Raw genomic sequence first — 24,535 nt, 5'->3', positions numbered from 1 at the left:
TTGTCTTTTCCTGTAAACCTTCTGTTCTTTTTCTTTGCCCCACTTTGTCATCTGAACTGAACTGAGTTTGGTACGTATGGAAATGAAGCGGAAACAATAAAAGGCATTGCTTGTTTTGTTTGTTTGTTTGATTTTTTAATGAACTTTAGGAAGCTCTGTAAGCTTGTACTGGAACTAGATAATGAGGAAAACAATACAACTACTTTTGACTAGTGTAGAGAAGGTCTCCTCTCCGGTCTGATTTTGTAAGCGTTAATGTTAACAGGTTTCCATGGATTGCGTTGCCCGCTCAGGGACTTCAGCATTTTGAATATTCTAAATCACAACATGTGTTATTGCTGATTGACTTTTATTTTTGAAGAGTAACATGCCCCAAATCTGAGTTGATTTCTTTCCTTTTATCTTGTAAGCGATGATTTAGGATTGGGTTGTATCTTCTGTTGTCATTTACTTTCTACTCAGCATATATAGCTGTATTGATTTCTAACAAATACCTGCATTGCTTACGACATGAGCAATTTATTCCGTATGACTTTTGATGAAGTATACAGAGTTAATTCAGGCTTCTTTCTGAATTTCTAAAGAGCAGGGGAACTTTCTTTTTTAAATCATTCAAAGTCACAAGCTTTTGTAGAAGAGCGTGAGACCCTCTTGCTGTTATGATAAAATATATTTAGCTTCAGAAAACTATCCTAAACCTGCTTCAGAGAAGAGTTTGAAAAGTCAGTTTCTGCTGTTCTAGGGATATTCTTCATATTATTTAAGCAGTAACATGCTAATATCCTAACTAAAATATTCCATCAAAAATACTTCATACTTAGTAGACAGTCAAAACAATAAAACTAGATTATGTGTGTAGACTTACCAGTCCTGCTGTTTGGGCAGGGATTTCACAGATTCCCAGACATCTAGCAGCTACTCCTGGAATCAGCAAATGCCAAATAAACTCGAGACAATTCTGCAGCTGAATAACAGGGAGTCTAATGTGTCCTGCTTTGCAACCTGCCAGAATTGGCAGGTTTGCATGTCTTTTCACAGCAGTGCTGGGAACTTCTAATCTTTTTTTCCATTTCAAGAGACAACTGTTTGGAGAGAAACAAATGACATCCTGCAAACACATTTGTTCATTTAATAGTAACTGCTTCTTAGTTTGAACAGAATTTTTGATCTCATAGAAATAATGAAACTTTTATTCTGTTTTTTAAGTCTCTACTGTAAGTACCTTCTGTCTGCTCACATCTGATAGAATTACATAGGGAAGTATTAGGAAATGGCTGGAAGATTGTCCTGTTCCAGGAAACACTTTTGAAAGTACCTGATATTTAGATCTGTCAAGGCGTTATAGAGGGAAAAGAAAAATTCCTTCAGAAGTTTATGAACCTGAAAGTAAATTATCTCTTGCAGGGTTATTCAGTATTTTACAGAGATGTGAACTCCATCCAAAACTTAAATTAGTTTTGAGTTGTTTAAAGTATATTTTATTTTTATGCATATCTTACCTGATTTTAATTGAGGTTATTTTTTAAACTGCCAGATTTTACTATCTGTCTTCATGGCTTTAATGCTGCTAAACACTCTTGTATTCCTGGTTTATTGCCTTGTTGTACTTCATAGTTGCAATATGTTCTTTTTATTATCATTATTTGTGTCTTATACCATATTCTTTTCTGGATATTCGTGGCTTGCATATGGTTGTTCTTTTTTAGTAAAGAATTGATTTAAAGATTTATAGTTGTTAAGACATTTAATTTTCTACGTGATGCATTCAGCTTCAATTTGGAAGTGTTTTCACTAACAGTTATGAATAACATAAATCATAATTTATGACTACATTACGCCTATTTTATATTGAGCAGTAATCGTTTCTTTATAAGTTATGATAGAACTTTGTTCCACTTCATATTATTTGCTAACAATACATAAACAATACCCTTTAACCTCCCACCTTTCTCACAGATTTGGAGAAACCCTGTAGCCTTACGATACATTAAATTCTGATTGGGAGGAGGAGGGAAGGAGTTGTACTCTTTTCACTTTTCCTTTTGGAAGATTTCTTGCGACTTTATCGTGAACTGTGAGCATTCACATAACAAATCAAAATCTCTACCAAAAAGAAATACCCCCATTCAGACATCTATCAAAATTTATTGAAACCAAACAAAAACCACCACCCCCCAGGCCACAAACCACCTCCATGAGAATTCTAAGCAAAACTTCAGGCAAAATAAAATGGAAGGTGAATTTATTTCTTTTCTCCTCAGAAGAGAAGTGGTGAGACTCTGAGATATCACGTTTTCCAGGGAATCCATAGGATCTGAGCTCAAATTAGTCTTTTCAATACTAAATTTAGTTTATTTCCTAGTCTACAGTTCTACTTTTCTTTGTCCTACCACTTAGTAAGAGATGATCCCCCGAATTTACGACTCCAAGCAAAATTCCAATAACTTTGTAGAAATACATTTTGATTTTTTGTTTGGAAGGTAATGAAAAAGGTGGCTTTGAAAAATATATTTGAAGTCTAAAATTCTAGCAATGAACCATCTCCAGTGTGTTGCTATATCGACATTTTTTGTAGTTGTCAAAGAGAAAGAAAGGGGATGTGACTATTGATCTCAGCGGAGTTCACCATTGCCTTCAGTTTCTTCCACTGACAAATGTGTCAGACTTGATCTATATTCGAGTCTTACTATTGCATTTCTGTTCCAGTTTCTACAGTTTCTGCATCTCAGCTTGAGTTCGTGAGAAAAATATGTACTAATTTTGGGTGGGGGAAAAAAATAAATTGTCACAACCATGTTTCACAATGTTCACTTGTTTCCTAATTAAGTAAGGGATTCTCATTGAATTTTTTTCTCCAAATAGTTTCTTTGCAATGTTTTCTATTTTCATTTCCTTTCTTGATCCTTTTAAAATCACCTCTTACAAAACATGTTTATTTTATGGTTGCGCAAGGATATTGTTATTGAAAATGAATCTGAACTAAATGCACAGGGATTTTTGTTTTAAAGATGAGCATGTTAAACTTTAAATATGACTTCTGGGACAAACAGAGAGTAAAAATGTTTTATTTAGCACAGATGTAAGATTTAGCTAAGATATGCTAATAGAGAAGTATAGCACCAGAAGTCATTGCAACTAGAAAAGGTGGAAAGAAGTTAGAAGGATGGCAAAGGCTATTTATGAGAAATAAAGAGGAATAGTCTATATAATAATTCTGAAGTTACATATAACGATTTTGACGTAAAATACTGCACACAAAGTAGTGGCAAACTTAGACCATTAAAAAGAATATCTGATTTCTTGATGTTCCCACCAGAAAAGAGGAGTCAGCTTTAAAGTATAGTAATCCTTTCTGCTTTACATCCAAAAATACAACTTGTGATTAAAGTTTGTAGGAATCATGCTAGTGATTCATTTCATACATATGATTAGTTACAGCATGGAATCAAAATCTCTCTGAACAGGAAAAAAATTATCTGACTCAATTGAGTTGCGTTTTTAATAATTGAAGTCTGATCTTTTCACAGCCATACATATCTGTAAAACAAGGGGGGTAGGAGACCATCTTTTGGGTTAAACTTCTAACTGGCACATCTGTAATTAGTGGTATCTTGGGCAAAATTTATTTCTGAAAAGATAATTTTCTCTTTTTGGAGATTGTCTCATCAGTTTTGAAATAAAACCGTAGAGAAAAACTAAGAGAGAACAAAACCAGGCTTTAAACCTGAATCTGGTATTACGTGACTTGACTGTCAAGATGGTACTGGAAGTTAGTAAGACTCCATTACGTGTTAGAAGCTGAGTGTTTGGTTAAGGGCTTTCCTAATGGGCTTGTTGGAAATTTGAAGCATTTAAAACTGTAAAGAACTTTGAACTGGTTTAAGGCTTAGTGACCTGATGCACCTGAGAATGGTTAAATAACTATAGAGAGACATTTACAGTGCTTAGAGTCTGTAGAACTTCGTCTATACAAAGGGTGTAAAATACATGTAGAATTAGTATTTTGTAATTTCTCTTTTTCTGTGTTTAGATTTTTTTTTTTAGTTTAATTATCTCACGTGGGTTTTTTTTATATGTTCTATCTGACATTTTGACAGAAGTGATTGATAAGTTTCCGGGGCAAAGAGAAAGGTTTACTTGGAGGAAGGATGTGCGAGGAAGAAAGGTAGCTGGAGGCTGAAGGGAATAAGAGATGTCGGGCAGAGGTCAGGAATAGCATCATCCTAATGGCCACGTACCTTATGCTTTGTGTCATGTCTGGTGCTGGCTGTTCTGGTAACAGTACAGCCCGAACTTTCTTATCCAACCACATCTCTATTCTCCTTGGGGTTTGATCCAACGTGGAATCTAGAGGCAGAAGCAATCTTCTGTCTCCTAAGCTTTGAGGAGATAGTTTTGCATGGAAACTTTCTTTGTAAACCCTTCTGGCTTGTGGAAAAGCAGGATTCTCAGTCTCATGGGCACAGATTGCTGGGACCAGGATTCAGAAGATTAATTTGGGCACCAGCTGTGGATAAGAGAGTGTTTTGAGGGTTGCAGAAGAAAAGGCTAAAGCTGGAATGAAGTAAGTCTGTGACTGCACTTAGGATGTGCCTGTGTGCTGTGAGTCACCGACTGAGTGTGCGAGGTGAGAGTTATCTTGGCATAAGCTGAAATGTTTTTCCTCTTCCAGAAAATGAATCACCTGCGTCTGAGTGTATCTTTTTTTGTTAATTTTTGCAAAGTAAACAGTTATCAGAGGCATTCAAATATGTGGTTTTTACTGGCATAGCAGAGGACATTTCAAGCAAAGGGAACTCACCCACCTGTTGGGGCCAGTATTTTTTTAGACTTTTCCCAGAAACACGTCTGAGCGATCAGTACCGCGCCAGAAACACTGTCCTGCTGGCACTGCAGCCTTGTTCCCAGAAGGAGCACCGAGTAAAGACGCTAATGCAGTTAAAACTGCCAAGTGACCTTTATTCTCAGTCTACTTCTGTTTATTCTCCTTACTTTGCCTGCTTCTGTCTTCGAAGGGAGAAATTTTGTTGTGTTAAAATCTGGAAAAAAAGGAAGAAGCTAATAAGAAGTGCTCTACCTGGAAACACTGTGCTTGGGCTAGAAGTTGTCCTGATATCGAGGAAGGTCCAAATTGTTAGTGTTTTCTTTAGCTTAACAGGTGTAAAAACTGTGAGGGTAGTGGTTGAGCGGATCACTGTTATAGCAGAGAGGTGCAGTCTGGGAGGGGGCTGGCAGTGCCTGCAGAAGACCAAGAGAGCCTTCAAATTCTGAGTGTACTCATGGATGGTGCCACAGAGATCTTTGTGAAGCTTCATGTGAGATGCAAGATGCCTTGCAACCACAATTAGTTTATTTGAAGTTTTTTTTCTTGTTCTTAGGGGAGTTGTATCTGTTTAGATTGTTTAGATGTGATCATTTACTTTCTGTGTTTTTCTTTTTACCTATAAAGAGAATAGATGTGTGAATGGCTCCTTCTTGGCATCGATGTGCAATTGACGTGCTGTGTTATAGAAGTGAAGCTATTTCAGATGCCCAAGTCCCATTTTCACACCTTTCTCTCTGACTCCCACCAAGCAGCTTAGACTTCAGACTCTTTTCCGGCTCTTGTTAGTAAAGGTTATGTTAATGTTCAAGTGAGCTCAAGTGCCTGACCAGACTTCAGATTACCCATTACCTGAATATCAGCTTGATTCTGAGACAGATAGTTCATGAGGCAAGAGGAATACCTACTGCTTGTATCATAAATCTATTAGGGAAGGAATTGGCGCTGACCTGTCTGGGCTGGGTGATTCCCAGACTGACACAGGTAATCCTGCAGGAGCTTTGCCTGTGGCTCCACATCTCATTCCTTAGGTCTGGCCTCTGAGACAGTAAAAGCAAGTGCAACTGCCCAAATGTGCAGCAAAAGTCATCTGTACCCAGGCTTTATTGTCAAAGGCCATGGCAAGTTACATGCCGAAGCAGATGATCTGGACAGGGTATCCACCACTGAACTCCAGCAGCTTGTCACCAAAGCCTTCAATATTGCCATCAGGCAGACTCCTCTCCCAACTCTGTCACATGGAAAAAAGAATTTAAAAGTAATTCTCTTTGCATTTTTCATTCAGTCAATTGAGTTTGCCCTTGATTTGGGGATTTCCTCAAGATGGTGACTTTGCTACCTGCGTCACTTGGATTTTAAAATAAACCAGTTCATTTTTTCAGTCCAGCAACTTAACATCATTGTCTCAGAAGATAAGACAGCATGGAACTAATTGCACCTTTTATTCAAAAGATATATCTGTGGTGTGTGATTAACTGAACTGAATTTCTGTTCGTGACCAAAGGACATGTTGAGATACTCAGCTTGCTCTTGCTTGATCATAAAGACCTGGCACTTGAGTATTTCCCAGTAAAACTGTGGCTGTGGAACCGACTTGTGATTTCAGTCCCACAAAAGTTTCTTTCTTGGCTAATCAGTCATTTGGCGAGTCCCGCCTTCTGTCTATCTTTTAAGAATGTGTTTGTGAAAGATTTTGGAAGATAATTCTTATAACTTCTTTTCCCTTGCTAGGCAAAATGCAAGCTTTTATTTTTCTATTTTTTTTCCCTCTTGCCTTTTGTTCCTCATATCTGCATAGCTGCATGGAAAGCAGTGGGAATTTTTCTGTATTGTTGATTAATATTTTGTTGGGTCAAGTGCCTTATTTTCCTGATAGTGTCTTTTGAAGGTATTTCTACTGTGAAGTAATGAGAACATTAAATCGTGCATATTTTTCATACTAAATATATTTGAACTTTTTGCAGGATAGAAAGTGTATGATGTGTTTTATAATCTAGTATAATTACCATTGTGAACTTTAGTCACTGGAACTAATCAGTAGGGAGGTTGTTGTTACAGCTGGTTGATAAGTTTTCATTCATGGCATTAAATTCTTCCTCCTGTTTCTTATTTCTCTGACCGACCTGACTTTCCCATGATATGACAAGGAAAAACAGAGTGGTGGTACAATGCAGGCTAGTTATTTGGTTTTGTATAGAACAATTTCTAGGAAGAAAAGGGTCAGGAAAAGAATCACTGCAGTTCTGAAGATCACTTGATGTTACTGCATCGTGTCCACTAATTAGTTTTTACACCATTAATAACTTTTGCACATGTGTAAGTAGGACTGGTCATCTAGAGTTTTCTTTGTTTTCTCAAAATATTCAACTTCTTAATCATTAGAAAGAATCATTAGGACTTACCTAAGATTGTAAAAGTCACGGGCAGAGAGTTGCTCTTAATTAGGGGATATATAATTTTGTAATTAAAAATAATATTTTTATCATTAATAATACTCTGATAGGATATTTAGTTTAACACTGTCTCCTATTTCCTGAAATTTGGCACGTCTTGAAAGATGAAGAAGCTTTTGAGAAAGGTGTCATCTTCTTAAATTTCGGATATAAATTTCAGGATAGCCGATTTAAAAAAAAAATTAAGTATAAATTCTGAATTAGATTACAGAAAATAAGGTGTTTCTTAATTTACTCATAGCATCAGCTTTCTTTTGTATTATCATGTATTAAAGTAGTCTTACAGTAGAAATGTGAGGATTGTCTGCACACAATGGGAAAAACTTAATAGGAATGGGAAAGGAAAAAGGCAGGATAACTTTTAAATAAGACAAGCTTAAATATTCAGACACATCAAAATATTATTGGAAACAGACTTTTGGACCAATTTCCTTTTGTAACCACATATATTCTTTTCCATCGTCCTCATATTTTAAGAGTGTGGGTGGAAAATAAGCATATTGGTCTTAAATGCAAAGGATAGGCCTACATCATCATCAAATCTGTTACAGTCACTCACTTCTTCCACAATGTTTTTATTCAGCAAAAACAGTGTGACAGGTAGGTATGTCTATGAATCTTGGGGAATATTATTTTGCATTAAATGTCTGCTTAGCAAGATACCACCTACATAAAAGCTCATGTATATTTATTAAACTATGTGAGTCTGTTGTATAGGTTTATTGTTTATGGAAAAAGTCCTGCTTAATATTGCATTTAGTAATTGAATCAGTCCTCCTAGTATCTTTAGGCCCAATTCAGAATTAAACCCTAAAAACATTGGAACCAACAAAAATGGTGTTAGAACCAGACTTATTTTGGCAACTATTCTTTCTTTTAATTTAAGTTAGCTGTGATACTTAGTCAATTACTTGACTTGGCAATGTTTTGTTTTTCAGGATGGGAAGAAGAAGTTTGACAAGGAAAGTGAAAAATATTATTCCATCCTAGAGAAGCACTTAAATTTATCAGCAAAGAAGAAAGAATCTCATTTGCAAGATGTAAGCACTAAGCACACTCTTAAGCAGTTTCACATTTGCATAGAGATCATGATAACAAACTGGTTCTCTTCAAGACATGCTGTATTTTGTTCATGTGAAATTGTGGTGATTTACTGTAGTCACGCTTGATGTCAATATAAATTCTTGAGTGGGATTAATATGACCCTAGTAAGAGTTAAATATTTTAACAAGGCAATGTTCTACATGTCCAACTTTGTGTACTTCAAGTACACCTCATGTTTATCGGTTGCAACAACAAAATTATATTGCTGCAATAAAAATGTGACTTTTTCAAGGTATGTGTGGAATATTTGAAAGTCAAATAATTAATTGCTTTTTCTTTGCTATTTAATTTATTACTCTATGAAATTATGCTTCTGTTTCACATAAAGTTTAATCTGAGAGACTGACCTGAGATCACTTTAATAGTCCTTTTTTATGCTTCTTTTTTCCTCTTTTTCAACTTATTCTGAGATTGCAGCATCATGCCCTGAAATTGCATCTACAATTTCAGATTTGAAGAGTCTGTATGGCTAATTCTTTTCTGCTAAAAAAAAAAAAAAAAAAAAAAATCATGAAGACTTCTAGTTTTCTAGTTTAACAGCAGGATTCCAGAGCTTTTCAGTATGTTGGTAGGAATAATTATGATTTGTCTTTGAGACAAATTACAGTAAAACCAGCAATTTGATATCGCTGACACTTCGGGATTTGTGCCAAAAGTGGTTAAAATTTATTTTGATGGGATTACTCTTGTCATGGTGACTTAAATCATGGGATTAGTTTGCAGATGGAGTTTTCACAGAAGATGTTACCATCACTCCATCGCAAATTGTAGGATTTTTTTTCATGTTTACCAATAATACTATAATTTGAATTAAATGAGGCTTAGCAATTCAAAATTTCTATTAATGTTTATACTCCTGAATTGCCATAATTGCCATTGCTGTCTAGATAAGACATTAGTTAAGTAGGAATGGTTAATTGTTCCACTTTTATGTCAAAGTTTTATATGTACAGCTTTCACTTTTCTTAAATATCCTGTGTATTGATGAAGAAGCACTTCTGTTAGAGGCTAAGCATCAGCTGATTAAAAAAAAAAATCCTTATCAAAATGTGGAGAAGTGAACTCAGGCACCAATTTACTCTAGAATAGAAATAAAATAAATAAAATATTTTACTCTTGGGACATGAGAATAATTACAGTCTAAAAACAGCAACTGAAGTGAAAAGTAACAACTGTGAATCTAATAAACTGTGGTAGAATAACAATGGATTTGGCTCAAGTATGTAAACTAATGGAAAACCAGAATAAATTTTTCCACTGTGTCCTTAAGTGACATCGCTGGATTTAAAAATCTTGTGACTGAGGCTGAGGCTTTTTGCTTTTCTGAATGCCCCACTTGTAAAACATCTAGGGCATAATTTGTCGTTTCTGTCTTCCCTGGTTTTATGCAGCTGTAGGTGCGCTGAATCAGCAGCATAGACCCACCATAAGTAGAAGGTACGATAGCAAATCAGTACCAAAATGTTAACTGGGGAGACTTGGCCTGTATCTGCATTGTGAATAAAAAGGAGGCCAAGCACCAGTTTCTGGCCTGAAATGGGAGTGATAGCTGTTGACTCACATCCAGAGTGGTTCAAGTGAGCCCCATTTATAGCCTGTATGTCCAGGATGGAGGTCACTGGACCAGGGCATGAGCAAAGAATCAACTGGTGCTGGTGGCTGACGCTTTAGTGCTCAATGCAAGTGAGGGGAAGTCTCTGCCTCAAGCCGACGTTATGCATTTAGTGAGATGCGGATACCATTTTTTGACTTCTACTGTCGCACTGGAAAATAGTTCTTTGTTTTGTTTCTTTGGATTGTTGAGGTTTCATGGTACCTCGTTACGTTATGTGGGTTAAAGAGTACTGGGATGAGCACAGAGTAGTTCTCCTACTGTATTGGGCTATTCTACATATCTCACTTGAGTGCAATAGAGGCCACCTTAATTAAGCATCTAAAGTTTGATGGTCTGAAAATATTCTATAGCGAGTAGTTTGCATATATTCATCTAATTGAAATGTGTTGGATATTTTAAGAGCCTGCAAGACTGCTTATGCAGTATACATAGATGATTAGACTTTTCTTCCTTTAGCATCAAAAAGAAACTTCATAATACCATCCTTTCAGTGCCTACAGAAGCCCAGAGTGTAGCAGAAAACGTTCAGAACTGAGCGAGGAGAAAAAGTTGTTAAACTACTGATTTTATTTCTCTGAAATCTGTTCCAGAATCAGTCATAAATGTAGAGCAAAGGCTTTCAGTCTCCAAGCTTATGTGAAGTTCTGGTATACATTTTAGTGGTATCCTACATCAGTGAAAATATTACTCGCTATAACTGGATATCATACAAGTAGAGACTCAAAATCATATCCATCAAATCTTTTTATTTTTTACGTGCAGTTTGAAGTCATAGAAAAGTGTTTGAAAACCCTTTCAGCTTTTAAACTTCAAAATCACTTTCAAAACTGTTCTTACAAATCTGAATCCTCAGTGTTCACACATATCCATGAGCTTCTACAGAGATATATTTTGGAAATTATGATTTAGTCCCTGTACACTAGTGGTGATTGTGGCCTTAATTTAGGAACCCATCCATATTTGAGATGGCACTTGGTTGTCATAAGTATCATTGCAACTACAGTCTGCTTAAATGCTGTTCAGAATGGAGATGGATTTAATTAGGTGTTTAAATACTTTTTCTGAGTCGAAGCCTGAAAGAGCTCATTTCTAAAACTAGATTCCATTATTTGCTTATAATTAAATGTGAGAGCTGAGGTCTGTCTCAAGTGCTTATTGATGGCACTTGTGTGAGCGAGGGCTTGCTGGATCGTGTCCCAGAGTGGTGGCACCTGGTTCTGTTCAGCGATGTAGCATTGCCTTTGTGGTATATGTTTTTGTGAAATAAAACTATTAACAGAGTATCAACGAAAACAGTAGAATGCACTGTATGAATGGTACGGGGTAGAGTTAATTCTGTGGTAAAGCACTTGATTATTGGAATTCTGAGTGCTTGATTTCTGCTTCAGAATACTAGTGTGTGTACTTAATTTTCTGATTAGTTTTTTATAGGCATGGGAGGGAAGTGCTAGTACTGAATCATTTGAAACATATCATTGAGGCCCATGCTTTGAAGTAGTGTTAGAACACGGTGCTAGGGAAGGGATCAATATTGTTAAGTCTGTGCAGCCAAATCACGGTAGTAGCATGTCGTTGATTAAAGAAGCAATGTTAATTATGTATGGTGCTATTGATGACCAAGTTCTGCCTGAAGGAAAACACTGACTTTTTCCATTTGTACTGCTAAAAGTACTAAACCTCTTTTACGATGTGTTTGCTGGTTTAATGTTTGCTGTCAAGGGAAGACAACATGTAGCTTTTTCAATTTTCCCATATTTGTTATTTTTAATGCCAGAATTGAACTAGAGAAAACACAGAAGTATACTGCTATATTTTAACTGGCGTATGTCAAAAATCGCAGAACTGGTCTTACTCATATTGTCGATACTTGATAGAATTTCGTTTTGACCTAAGACCAAAACCTAACTAATGCAACCCAGAAGGGATTTGCTTGAGAAAATGATTGGTTACAAAGAAGAATGAATTGAAATGGAATCTTCATCTCTTCTTTAAGCATTATCCACATAGGATACTGCTTGTCTGTTAGGCCCCTCTCCTATGGCTTGTTTAAATTGAGGATAAAAGCCTAGTACACTTTATCAGCTGATAAGAGTTAATTCTTTTGCTGTTTAGGCAGAAGACACTGTTTTGGTACTGGATCTTCATGTGGGGTGGTATTATTCAGGCACTTCTGACATGTGTTGCCTTGTAGTTCTGGCATTTGAAAATTAAAACGTGAAAAGTAATTGATTTATGAAGTTAAGGACTTAAATGTGTTTATATTCCAAGAGCATGTGACTCATACTATGAAATAATAAGTTGCAAGATGTCATTGTTAAAGACAGTCTATTTAAGAAAGAAAATACCTTCTTGGGAAGGTATTTGAAGCTGAGAAATAGATATTATTTCAGTGTATGTAATACTCAAACATTTCAATAGAAATAACTATCTTTTTGTCCCTCCTTAATTCCTATCCCACTTGCTTCTGTTTCTTTTTCTAAACTTGCCACATACAAGGGACAGAGTTCCTGCTGCCACCTTTCTTAGTTTTCCTCCAGGCTTGCCTAAAAATTAGAATATTAAAGTGTAAAAAGAAAGAGGAAACCAAAAAGGAGTGGGGAAAAGGCATGAGGCTAAAATGTGTAATGTTAACTTCTTAAACTTGCATTCAGCTCTTTTAAGTAGGTATTCTAATTTTCAGGAAGAAAACTGAACCCCATGAAGCTTGTAAAGTAATCTTATGGAAGATCTGTCTGATAATGACAAAATCTGGTTTTAAAGCAATCATGATGAGTAAATTAATGTTGTCTATATTTCATTTTGTCTTTTAGGCAGATACACAGATTGACAGAGAACATCAAAACTTTTATGAAGCATCATTAGAATATGTTTTTAAAATTCAGGAAGTACAAGAGAAAAAGAAATTTGAATTTGTAGAACCTGTAAGTTTTATGCTTTTTTTTTTCTTCAGAATGCAAGCATTTCAAGCTGACAATTGAATTTAAAATGTCTAATTTTTGCTCCCTTTTTAAATTGTGATTGCAGGTTGTTTGTATATAGACAGACGTTAAGATCTTGGCTTGGGCACTTTCCATGTTTATTAAAGGATTATGTAAGAGTATCATATCTACTGTGAAGTGAAATGTCTGATGACTTGGAGTGTGCATAACATTTTAATGGGACAACATGTAATGTTGTGTCTGTGCAACGCATAATGGATGTTTCCTAATACCATGGTTTTGTGGCTGAAATTTTGAGCCAGTTTTTGGATTTAAATATCCCATATAAGCAGTGTACACTTATGTTTTCTGACTTATACATGAAATAAAGTGAAAAACCAGTTTTTCTGTAGGATAGGTAAGTTTATTTTTTTGTCGGTGGAGTCATTTGTCTTTAGTTTACTTTCCACATAAAAGAAAGCATACCTTGACACACCATAAAAGAGGAAGATAGAAGCTGTGTTTCAAAGTCCATATTTAGATCTGGGATTTTGTCCTGGACTGTGTTTCCGCCCCCCACCCCCAACTATCTTCTGGGTCAGTCAGTACCAAAAGCTGTTTCAATATTTCTGTGGCATATTAGTAGTATTACTACTGTTCGTGTCATACAGGACTAGCTTGCCACTTCCCTTATTTAGTTAGTACCTGTAGCCCTTGACAGAGAACTTCCAATGTCATCTGTCCCTTCCCATTAAGCACACTGAGCATTGCAGAGCATTAGTTGTGAAAAAGGAACATGACAAGTATAACTTTTTCTCTCTCTCCACACCATCTTCCAGCTTCCTTGTAACTAACTGAAGCAGCACTCTTGACTGTGAAGCAGGTTGAATTACATCTCTAACACCCAATGTCACCAAGAAGAGCTTCTCGGGTGCCTCCTTTCCATGAGATGAGAATGTATTGTATAGTGAATGTTTGACATTGATGCAAACTAATGAACCTGGATTCAGCAAGCAGTACTTACAGAAATCCTATCTTTATGGCGTACAGCTGCCAAATCTTAGAGACTAAAACTTTGCTCGGATTCCTAAATAAGAACATTTTTCTACCTGTCACAGATTAATCCAGAGTGTCTCTCTCTGTCTACTTCTGCAAAACTCTCACATCCTGGAAAAATCTAGCAATTTTGACCTAGCTCTGACCCTGGTATAGGAGACTTTATGCTCCTTTAAAGTAATAGAAACTATCTGTACTGAGAAGACTTTGTGCATCGGGAAATATTATGGTGCAATTGCATATAGTTAAAATAGGGCATCTTTCATCCTATGTGTTAAACAGAGAGGAAAAATAAATTTGATTTTATATGTTTTAGCTGGAGATACTGAGCTTTATCCTTTTGACCAGGAGCTGTCCCCGCATTATATCAGCCATCACAGCAGCAGCTATGAATTACCAAAATGAAACAGCAATTTTTCAATTCATCAGTGCTGATACTGAGCAAGCAAGCAGGGGGAGTTACTGGTAAACTCAGTCTGGTGGACCTGGGTATTTTTGTCACCAGGTGTACACATACATTAGGTTAAATTTAATTTTGAGCGGATCACTTGGCACCTTCTGTCAGATCAGTAGGCATTTTAGCCCACTATGCTGTTTGTTGCACACAGGTCATTACTTGATGTTCCAGAGGAAGGTATGGGAAATACTCTGGAGACTGGTAACGATAGCCCTTGTAGGCAATGTCTTTTGGGTGCCAGGTGTGCATTTTTTGTAATCTATCTGAATATAAATGGTTCTTAATTTATAACATCAGTTATAAAATTTTGAACCTTCAAAATTCTTAATTTCTTGTTTCTAGTTGGTTGCATGCAACATGCTGGAATAAAAGCATTTACTAAAACCCATAAAGCAAAGTATACCAAGTAAGTTATAATACGCATCAGCAATACCATGAGACAAAGAAAAAAAGAAGTCTTCAAAATAGGGTTTCTAAAAATGCGTAGTTTATGTAAACGATGTTGGAAGTATTAGCGTGTGCTCCTAGATGCAAGTAGATAAAGACAAAGCCTAACGCTTCAAAATCACACATCTAAAAAATTGCCATATTATTAATTTTCCTCTGTGTGCTCTATGGATGTTCAGATGCTTGAACATGCCCTGTGGTGTGTCTATAGGGACATTCCTCCTCAGGAGCTCTGCTGGTTGTGGGGCATTCTAGTGCTTGTGCTGCTTATATCTCTGATTTATCAGCTCAGTGTCACGTCTCCATATAATTCTCAGTCTGATGTGTTACTAATAGACTCTTTGAAGGAGAGTTTAAAAAAATCAAAGAAAGGCTGTTAGTGCAGTGAAGGAGGAAATTGTGATGCCCATGCAGAAGAAGGATACGTTCATGACATGGGAATAGAACTTGAAAAGCAAATGATCTGCTTGCTGGAGCACCTTCTAAGATCTTCAGTTTGTCTATGCCAAAAAATAAGGAAGGTCTGGGGACCAGAGTGGGAGAAGTAGCCTATCAAAAATTGCCAGGTGGGTTACGCGTAGAGCAGTAGGACAGTGGAAGTTGGTAAAAGTGGAGTATGTTCCTTCGTGGAGGATAGTGGGGAGAGATTTTAAGGTACAAAACGTTAATGGCTGGTACTCTGAATAGAGGATTATAACATTTAAAGTAGACTTTTGCAGATGCTCCTCAGGCCCTGGCTTTCTCTGCTGTCTTCTGCATCTTGTTTCAAGGAGCTGCTAATGTGTACCAGTGTGAGTTACTGACAGCTGCCTGTTTGTGATCCTCCTAGATCTTGATTTTTTCCAAGGAAAAAAACCCCAAACTAAAGCTTTTTATACTGATCATGAATTTAAACTTTTTCTCAAGAACAAATTAGTGTTAAAATTTACTTTACAGCAAGTTAAGCAATAAAGCAAATTAAGTGACTATAATCTCATCCTAGCTTTGCCCCTGTGGACCCAGAGAAGCTTATCCAAACCAATGCAGCTTTCCGAGGCTGTTACGCTTGTTAAGAGAAATACAGATGCCTTCCTAGAACTCCCCTTTGTCCCTTGGCCTGTAGAAATCAGGGCACAGAGTTCATAAGCAGTGAACTATCTGAAATGTGAGGGGTGGTCCATTAAATGTCACAAAAGCCCAGAAGTGTTTATTTAAAGAAAAAAAAAAAAACAACCAACAAACCCTGCCTGTAATTGCATGCAGTTCCATGAGACTACAATGTGGACGTTAAACTCAATTTCCCGTCTTGGATTTTCTGTGTTATTGACTACATTCACTTTAATCTGATGAATAAGTGCTATCTCCTTATAAATAAAATGAAACCAGGGAGACAGGGACTTCTGGCTGATGTGCTGCAGGCCAAAGGTTAAATTCCTCCCCTATCCGAAACCTAAGTACAGTCTTCTTCCTGTGAGAATGAAATGACCAGGCAGTCTTGAGGTCACCAGCTCTACATAAAAATAAATAAAGTCTCAAGAAATAGTTGGATTTTGTTTCAGGTTCTGTGTTGAAATCCTCGCGGCGCTGGGGTAGTGAGTAGCATAGTATTGCGGAGTTCAGACCTCGCTTTTTATTGATGTGACTGATTAGATACTCAGATTGAGGTGACTCTAAGACACTTGTTGAAATGAAAAGTTGTTGATATGAACACATTAGGCATTGTATGTGATGTTTGGTGAAACAAATCACCTTGTTACATGTGAAGACCATTTCAAAGTACATTCTGAAAATCTTTATTAAAATATATATTGTTTTTATTTTATTTTAATGCTATTAAAATCTCTTTATTATATGTTATTACGAATCTCTTTAAAATGACGAGCCTGCCAGTAGCAGCAGTGCCGCTTGTAACACCAGCAACAAGAAAACCTCACTGTGAGCGTAAGCCTAGGGCAAAAGTCCTTGGCTTTTAAATCTCCTCTATGCAATGCTACGGCTATCCCTGTCCTGATGGAAGTGGTTATGAAGAAGCCTTAAGAGCACAGGCCCACTGGGTACAGGGCGTTGTCTGATCCCTGTTCTTCCACCACTAGTGACAGGTACATAGAAGCAAATACCATCCTCAGTGTCATTGTTTCAACACAGAACTTGAATAAGCTGGTCTAGGGCTTGCATATTTTTACTTTTCTTTTATTCCTGTTTTTTCTAAGTGCTGAGAGAGTATTTGATCAAGAGAACCTCAAGGCCAGATCCTCTGCAATGCACAACTGCCAAAGTACCTGAGGAGTACTTCAAATAAAATGCATTCAGATTTTTCTCAGGGTTTTTTTCACCTATTTTTTTTGCTTTCTGATAAATTCAACTTTGCTGCCACCTTGTGTTAAATATTTTTCTCCTCAGTATTTCTCTGTGTACTCTATAAAAGCATTTTGTATGGTGCAAAATGGTTTTCTTCAAGTATTGAAGCTGAAATTTCAACAGTTTATAGTACATTCTCCTGAAATGCCCTTTAAACTGATCTTTAAAATGTAGGCATAAGCTGTCATACTGAAACTTTCTCCCACTAGTTCTTTTATTGTAATTCTGGTGTGCTCTAATGTTTTGTTCTGGCTGCAGTTTTGTTGAGTGCTCATATTACTCCTGCAGTGCTTCTTTAGGTGAAAGGGGTGAGTTTAGCAGCAGGCTCCTACTTACAGGTTAAATTAGTCCACGTCCTTTGGACTGAACCAAGTGAAAGTAAGCACAGGAGTAGTTGTGCTGCTGTATCTGAAGGAGCTGTAGTTGGAGGTGCTGATGAGTAACTGGGTCTAGACTGTGGGCACGGGCTTTGCCCAGCTGGAGCCAGCACAGCCTTAGTTATAATTTACGTACTTATTTTATACTTTATTCATAAAAAAGGAAGGTTAGTTTTCTTTCTTTTTTTTATGTAATTCTTTCTCGAATTACATTGTAAACCTTAAAATTATAGAACTCTTTCCGTCCATTTACATAATTGGAGCTTTTTAAGATAAATTGTTGTATTAGCACCTTCCTCAGAACCACTTGAATAAGCAGTAAGAACCTTTCAGGGCCAGGTCCTTAGCTGAGATGATAGTGTTTTCAGCTGGACAGATGATCATGTAAAGCCGAGAGAATTTACACAAGCTGTGGAGCCCTTCACTTGACTGTGTTGCCTTCATTGTTTGTTTGGTTTCAGTTCAGGAATTAAGACCCATTGTACAAAAAGTAGCTTTTACGTCTAAGGCTCTTCTCAGTTCTTCAGACTCCTTCACCGACTTACTGGGCAGCCATGGGCTTTCACCACCTCTGCCTGAGGCCAGGGTTTCGTCTGATCCTGCAGTAAAAATCAAGGGTGAAGTCCTTCTCCCAGCTGTGCCTTCACACTTCTATTCGTGCCACTACTGATGGTCTATTAACCTTGAACTGCTTTAACTTACTAATGCAGCAAAACAGCGGGCTTCCCGAGGCAGGGATGCTCCCTGAAGGGCTCAGTGATGGCAGAGCTGGCACAAGGCTGTGCGGGACGCCTGACAAAGCTGCCTGGGGAAAGGGAGGAGGAATGGGAAGGGGAGAGCAAGACTCAGTCTGGTAGCAGCAAGTCATCATGTTAGCTCCTCTGCCCAGAGCGCTGCGTCCTTGATCTTTCACCTGTCAAGCTGTGGAAGTTTGCATACAAAAAGGGTGCGGAATGCCTTGTGATGCTGGAATGGATGGGGCTCTAAAATTGCAAAATATTATTTTAGCTATTCCTCTGAAATATGTGTTATGTTAGTACAGCAGTTTCTTAGTGAGCAATAGGAAAGAGGGAGGCAGAACAATTTAACTACATTTCTTCAAGTAGGGCTCAGTGTAAATTTAAAGAAAATATAAACACAGTAAAAGCTACATTTCTAAGCTGTTTCACTTACGATAATCTATGGTACTGGTAACACAAAGAAAAGTGCATTAAATATGAACGATGTCATTTCTGTTGCCTCAGTGTAGGCTACTTCAATAGTCGATGGAGAGAGATAAATGTTTCCATTGGATCATTCATCCCATCCTGAGAGAGAAGTCTGAAAAAGGAAGAAGAATTATGCTCTTGAATACCTGTGTTTTTTTACTGAGTTATAAGGCAGCCTGGACAGCTGGTTACTTAGTCTAGATGATTAGCTTTTCAGTGGCTGTAATATACTAAGATAAATCTGTCCTGTTGTTACAGCTTTTGTTATTGTGCATCCAAGTTAATATCTCTTTTTTTCTGTTGTTTTCTTTACTTGGCTGTATGTAAGCTAAATTATATATACTAAGAAAACAGGCCATAATAAAAAGTTAAATGTTGGTTATTTAATAGTAGGTAAGAAGACTTACAGCAATGTAAAAACATTTTTAAAATTTAGAACAGAATCAGTTAGAAGGCTTTTAAAACTAATAGGTGGTAGGAATGCATTAATTCAACAGCTAAAAAAAGCATTCAGAAAATCTAGTTGCACTTTTTACTACTTAAACATTACTTTAAAGCAAACTTTAAAAAGAATTTTCAACTGGATACGTACAGACTTCAACCGTTCTGTTGGAGTCAGTCACAGACATACCAGATAGAGTTTGCATTTTTTTCAGAGCAGGAAGAAATAGTCTGGATTTCTTGTGTTGTATTAAGCTGTCCAAAACATACATCTCATTTATGGAAAATAGGTCATATCCCAAGCAATTACTATGAAGAAAGTGAAAAAATATTTTGAAGAAAAAACCCTTGAACTCAAAGTATGAACTTGGAAAATGCACACCATCAAAGACTCCAGATGAATTACTGGACAAAATGACTAGGGCAGTGAATTAAATCATTATGGAAATGACAACTTTGTGACGCAAAAGCCTGTGTAACACCTCTGTCTCTTAAGTTATAACCACGTATTCCTTGCTCAGCAAAGCTTTGCTATTGCATGTAATGAAAGCTTAGAGTGTTCCAGGACATAAGACACACAATGTTTTTTCCTGATGGTTTACCACATTCTGCTGCTGAAAACTAATAGAAAGTCAACTGTGCTTAGTTATTGCTTTCTAATAGAAAAAGTGTTTAGCAGTTGGTAAGAACTATTTTTTCACTGTGGCAGACACTACCTATTCCTTATAAGTTAGTGTATGTTCTGTTATATTTGTGTTGTATAGCATTAAAAAGATACAGTGCTTCTCAATTTTACCTTTTCAGCTCTTAGCCTTTCTTCAAGGATTATTTACATTTTACCATGAAGGATATGAACTGGCTCAGGAGTTTGCACCATACAAGCAGCAGCTGCAGTTCAATTTGCAGAACGTAAGGATGATTTGTATTTACACCATTTTCTTTGCTAATTTCATTTCAGGATATTAAAGTAGACTCATAGGACTTTATTGGAACTCTAAATCTTTCAATGTTTTAGTAAGCTAAAATCAAAGTACTATATGAATAGGCAAAAGTTAGTTTTGGTAAGGTTAAATGTAATGAAGATTCCTGTCAACAAATAACTTCGGAAAAATTAATCTTCAGATAGTTAATTTGTGATTTCCAGGTTAAAATTTTGGGAACGAGAACCGGAAAAGAAGGACGGCGGCGAAGTTTTTTATAAGAAAACATAGTAGTCCAGATAGGTTTAAACATGTGTAAATGCTTTCTTGAGAGTAGGGCCTGTCTTCTGGAGTAAGTATGTGTTCCAAAAATGCTCCCAACTAGTATAAAATGATGCAGTTTGTTTCTTTAAGGTCACGGATTGCCACAAAAAGCGTGTCCTGCTGTCTGCTAGCTTCCCACTGTATATAAAGCACACATAGGAAGCCATTCTCTGGCTGTACTCTGGATTTCAGAAGTAACAAAAATGCATTTAATTAACATGCTTTTCCACTTAGCATAGCTACTGTATACAAGGCTATATTTATTTCACTGCGTAACTCAGATATTACACTTCCAGGGACATACAAGTAAGTAGATACAAAACAACTTTAAACGTGATTTGCATTAGAACCACTATCATTTGCTTTCAAAGCAAAAAGTGAAGTTCAGCATGTTAATATTGGGCCAGCCCTAAATTTTTCATGACGAGTAACTTCAAAGTACAGAACAAATTAACAGAGAGTGAAGGAATTCTATCATTTACTTCAAAAGCTTTATTTTTGGTGTGACTCCATTTCTTATCCATTGCATTCTTTCAAGAAAAGATACTCACCAAACAGAAATTTTTGTGGCTCCACTAGAGTCAAAGAAGCTACGACAGTTTAGAAGATCTGACATCAGCTTTTGTGGGTAGTGCCTTTGCCACTGAACTTAGGGAACATGAAACAAGTCTGGGAATACAAAAGCACCTTACTGTGCTCAACTCCTATTCCCTGTGGTTACTGAAAAATAAACCACTGACATTTTCCCTGGAGCATCTTGCTATTAGAGAGGCATATGTTGGCTCAGAGTCGGAAGACAGCATTGGCTTAGCACTGTTAATGTAGATCCACTTTCTTAGGAGTACTGCACTCTTCCAGGTTTTGCTGCAATTAAGTGTGAGCAGCACACCTCCCTAGCCCTCTCCCCTTTTATGTCTGTTGTTCATATGTCGGTATAGATCATTTAAAACACTGCTTGAGGGAATAAGGCAAAACCTCCTAGATGATTAACCTTTTCCTTTTGGATCGAAATGCAAATGTTCTCTGTCTGTAGAGCATCTCAGCGCCTTCTCCTTTCAAATGATGTATTTGCAACTTTCGGTTTGCAAAGACTCTTTCAGATAAAGGCACAAGGGGTCAGTGTTGTTACACAGCACAGTTTCAGTGAAAGAGAAAAATGTGCTTCAGTCCAGAGATTTATTTACTTTAATATGGCAAGTTCTGAGGAGCATGAGTCCACAGAACAGACCAAATTGGCATTGTAAGTCAGAATATGTGAGTAACTTCTATACGCCTATCTATAGAAACAGACTTATTAAAGGATTTTTTCAATTTTAATGTTAATTAAAAAATAGTTCATCTGAAAAGTTCAGAGAAGAATCTTACCTCCCTCTCTAATAATAATGCTTGTCTTCAAGAAGAAGATTTAACATGTGTATTATCATACTACTCTGCAACTCCATGAGTGGCCCACAAAAAGGGGAAAGTATTCACCAGTGTATAAAGTTCTAGGAGTATTTTTCTGACTAGAGTCCATAAGATGACTTTGCAGAAACATTACAAAAAATCTTTATTCTTCTCCATTACCTGTAGGAACAAAGTGTTCAACATCTGGTATATTATCAGCAACCCCTCAAACCTCTGGCACCTCATAATAATTCTCCTCTACTATACAGTGCTAGGTGTGTGGAGGGAAACCTGGCCTCACTGAATTCAATAGGAAAAAATGTCCATTTACAGGCATATAGATATTAGCAAAAACAATTAACCCACCTTTGTACCTAATTGTTTGCTTGGTGAGATGGCTGGTTACACACGTGATATTTAGGACAGACACAGTACTTCCATGCTTTTGGCACAATTCTGCCACTTGTGACCTGTTTCTTACCTAGTATATTTATGTTATACTTAACTCTGGTGTTTGCATAGTCCTATTAAAAAATGTTCGTGACTCCCAGTAACCTGCCTATTCTGATTATCAGCAGCTGTGGTATTACTGCAGATACAGATGCATAGAACATTTGCCTCTTCCGTGTGTGGAGAGACCGAAGCTGTCTAGAGACATTAGCCTGGCATTAACCCAAGTTAGTGTTTTCTGCATTGTACTTCAAGCGGTTCAGTGGGACTTACTGCTTCAGGTTTGGGGCTATGCTATTGGGAGCTTCTAATGTAGCCTGGCTTCTGTCTGTGTATCCCACAGTACACAGAGAGAAAGCCTGCATCTGTCTGCAAAATACTGTGTAAGCAAACCTAAAGATATGAAATGACCTCCTTTTCTGAGGTTAGTGACCCGCAGAAAGAGGAACCTTACCATTCTCAACTATGTTTCCTTAAGCACTTGTGTGCTTAAGTTGAATTCCTCGTTACTATGTTATTCCTAGGCTTCGAGAGCAATTAAGAGTATTATTCTGTATTGCTTATTTTTTTTTTCCTTTTATGTCTCTGGCAAATGGTTCTGTTGGTCTCCAATACAGCCTCCTTGGCATTATCAGTAATTATTTATTCATTGGTGGTTTTGTACTTGCATGAGATAATGTGGGGTTTTTTGTTTGTTTCTTTTTCCGGGTATTAGACCCGGAATAACTTTGAAAGCACGAGGCAGGAAGTGGAGAGACTCATGCAAAGAATGAAGTCAGCCAACCAGGATTACAGACCACCAAGTCAATGGACGATGGAAGGCTATCTCTATGTTCAGGAGAAACGTGAGTAAAACAGATGTACCTTTTAATTTGATTTGAAAGGCACAGCAACAAATGCAAGGACAGGAAAATGTTTTAGTTAGCCGGACTACACAACAGCTCTGTGTTTGAATGTCTGCAGACTTCTGTTGTTGTTGCTTTTCAAAAGAAAGGTGTTTGACTACTCCAAAAGCACTCAGAGTAGCTACAGTCAGATGGAATGATGATCAAAACACTTGTAAGCAACTCAGCTCCCGCCCCCTGGGTCCTTGTGAGTAGGTCCCTGCTGTTGGCCACCCCAGTGGCTTACTGGTAGCAAGCTCTGCTCTGGCTGCCCACCTTGTGCCTTTCCTCAGAAGCTGCAAGCTCCCAGCACTCTGCTTTGACACTACCTGCCAAATTCTGCGCTCTTCTGTACTTTCTCCGCCTGGACAGGGCCCATAGTTCACTCAGCAGAAGCAATTTCCACCGTCTACCAGGGATCTTCAATGACCCAGCCACCTTAAGACTAAATTAACATCCACAAAACAGAAAACAAAGGTGAAAGAATAAAAGTCATTTAAATACAGTCTGTCACCTTCAAAATAGCTGCAGACCTATACCTATGTTTTATTCGCTTCATGAGACATGAGAATGAAGTGATGAGCTAAATGAAGGAATAGAACTAAAGTTGTCCTAGGTGTCTGAAACTGCTTGGAAGAGCCTAGCAATACATCATGTTATGAATGAAAAGAACCAGGAAATATGTGAAAAGTCAAATGAGAGAATTCAAAATTGTACGTCACCTGAAGTATCAACTGCCACTGTTTTACACTCTAACTGGTATAGAAAACCAAGCCAAACTAGCTGTGTTAGGCAAAACCCTCAGTAAAATAGTTTTCATTGCATGGGGTACCCAGATTTATATATTTATTTGTTCATTTTTCTATTTGCTGTGGAATCAGCCTGACACTAGAAAAGCATATAGCAGTGTTTTGAGATAGTGTGTACATGCATGTGCAAGTTTGACATTCCTGCAAAAATTATTAAATACAGCTTTGCACCTGATTTCTCAATCTAAGAATAAATAGAAGGCATCTGGATACAGAATTCCTGTGTCAAACTTGACCCCACTCAACCTCAGTTTTAAGGATATCTTCTTCATTGTTCCCCTTTTATATGATAACTGAAGAGACTACATAGGGTTATAGATAATTGGTTTTCCAAATAACATAATGAAATTAATCTTCATTCCATATGTGAGCTAAAAGAAAGAAACTTCAATGCTTACCATAGTTAACTTCAGCCACTTTTACCCTCAGTAGCACAGAAAGTTTTAAGAAGACCTTCTATGTTTTAATTGAGTAACAATGATAAAAGAAGCCTGTGTTAAGTGGAAATTACACTGAGCCCTGCTAAT

At 37.1% G+C, this 24,535-nt stretch overlaps 1 protein-coding gene across 1 annotated transcript in view; it reads left to right on the top strand.

The window, feature by feature from the left end:
* ARHGAP42 (Rho GTPase activating protein 42) overlaps positions 1-24,535 on the top strand; it is a 167,614-nt gene that overhangs the window by 104,817 nt on the left and 38,262 nt on the right. Inside the window, exons 5-8 of the mRNA XM_082483163.1 lie at positions 8,214-8,315; positions 12,805-12,915; positions 20,040-20,144; positions 23,031-23,160. Of these exons, the coding sequence (XP_082339289.1) occupies positions 8,214-8,315; positions 12,805-12,915; positions 20,040-20,144; positions 23,031-23,160 (448 nt within the window). The remainder of the gene's footprint in view (positions 1-8,213; positions 8,316-12,804; positions 12,916-20,039; positions 20,145-23,030; positions 23,161-24,535) is intronic.

Source organism: Vanellus vanellus, assembly GCF_965231255.1.
Source record: "Vanellus vanellus genome assembly, chromosome: 1".
NCBI classification, from domain to species: Eukaryota; Metazoa; Chordata; class Aves; order Charadriiformes; family Charadriidae; genus Vanellus; species Vanellus vanellus.
The sequence above is the reverse complement of the archived record's forward strand: the minus strand, read 5'-3'. Positions and strand labels throughout refer to the sequence as shown.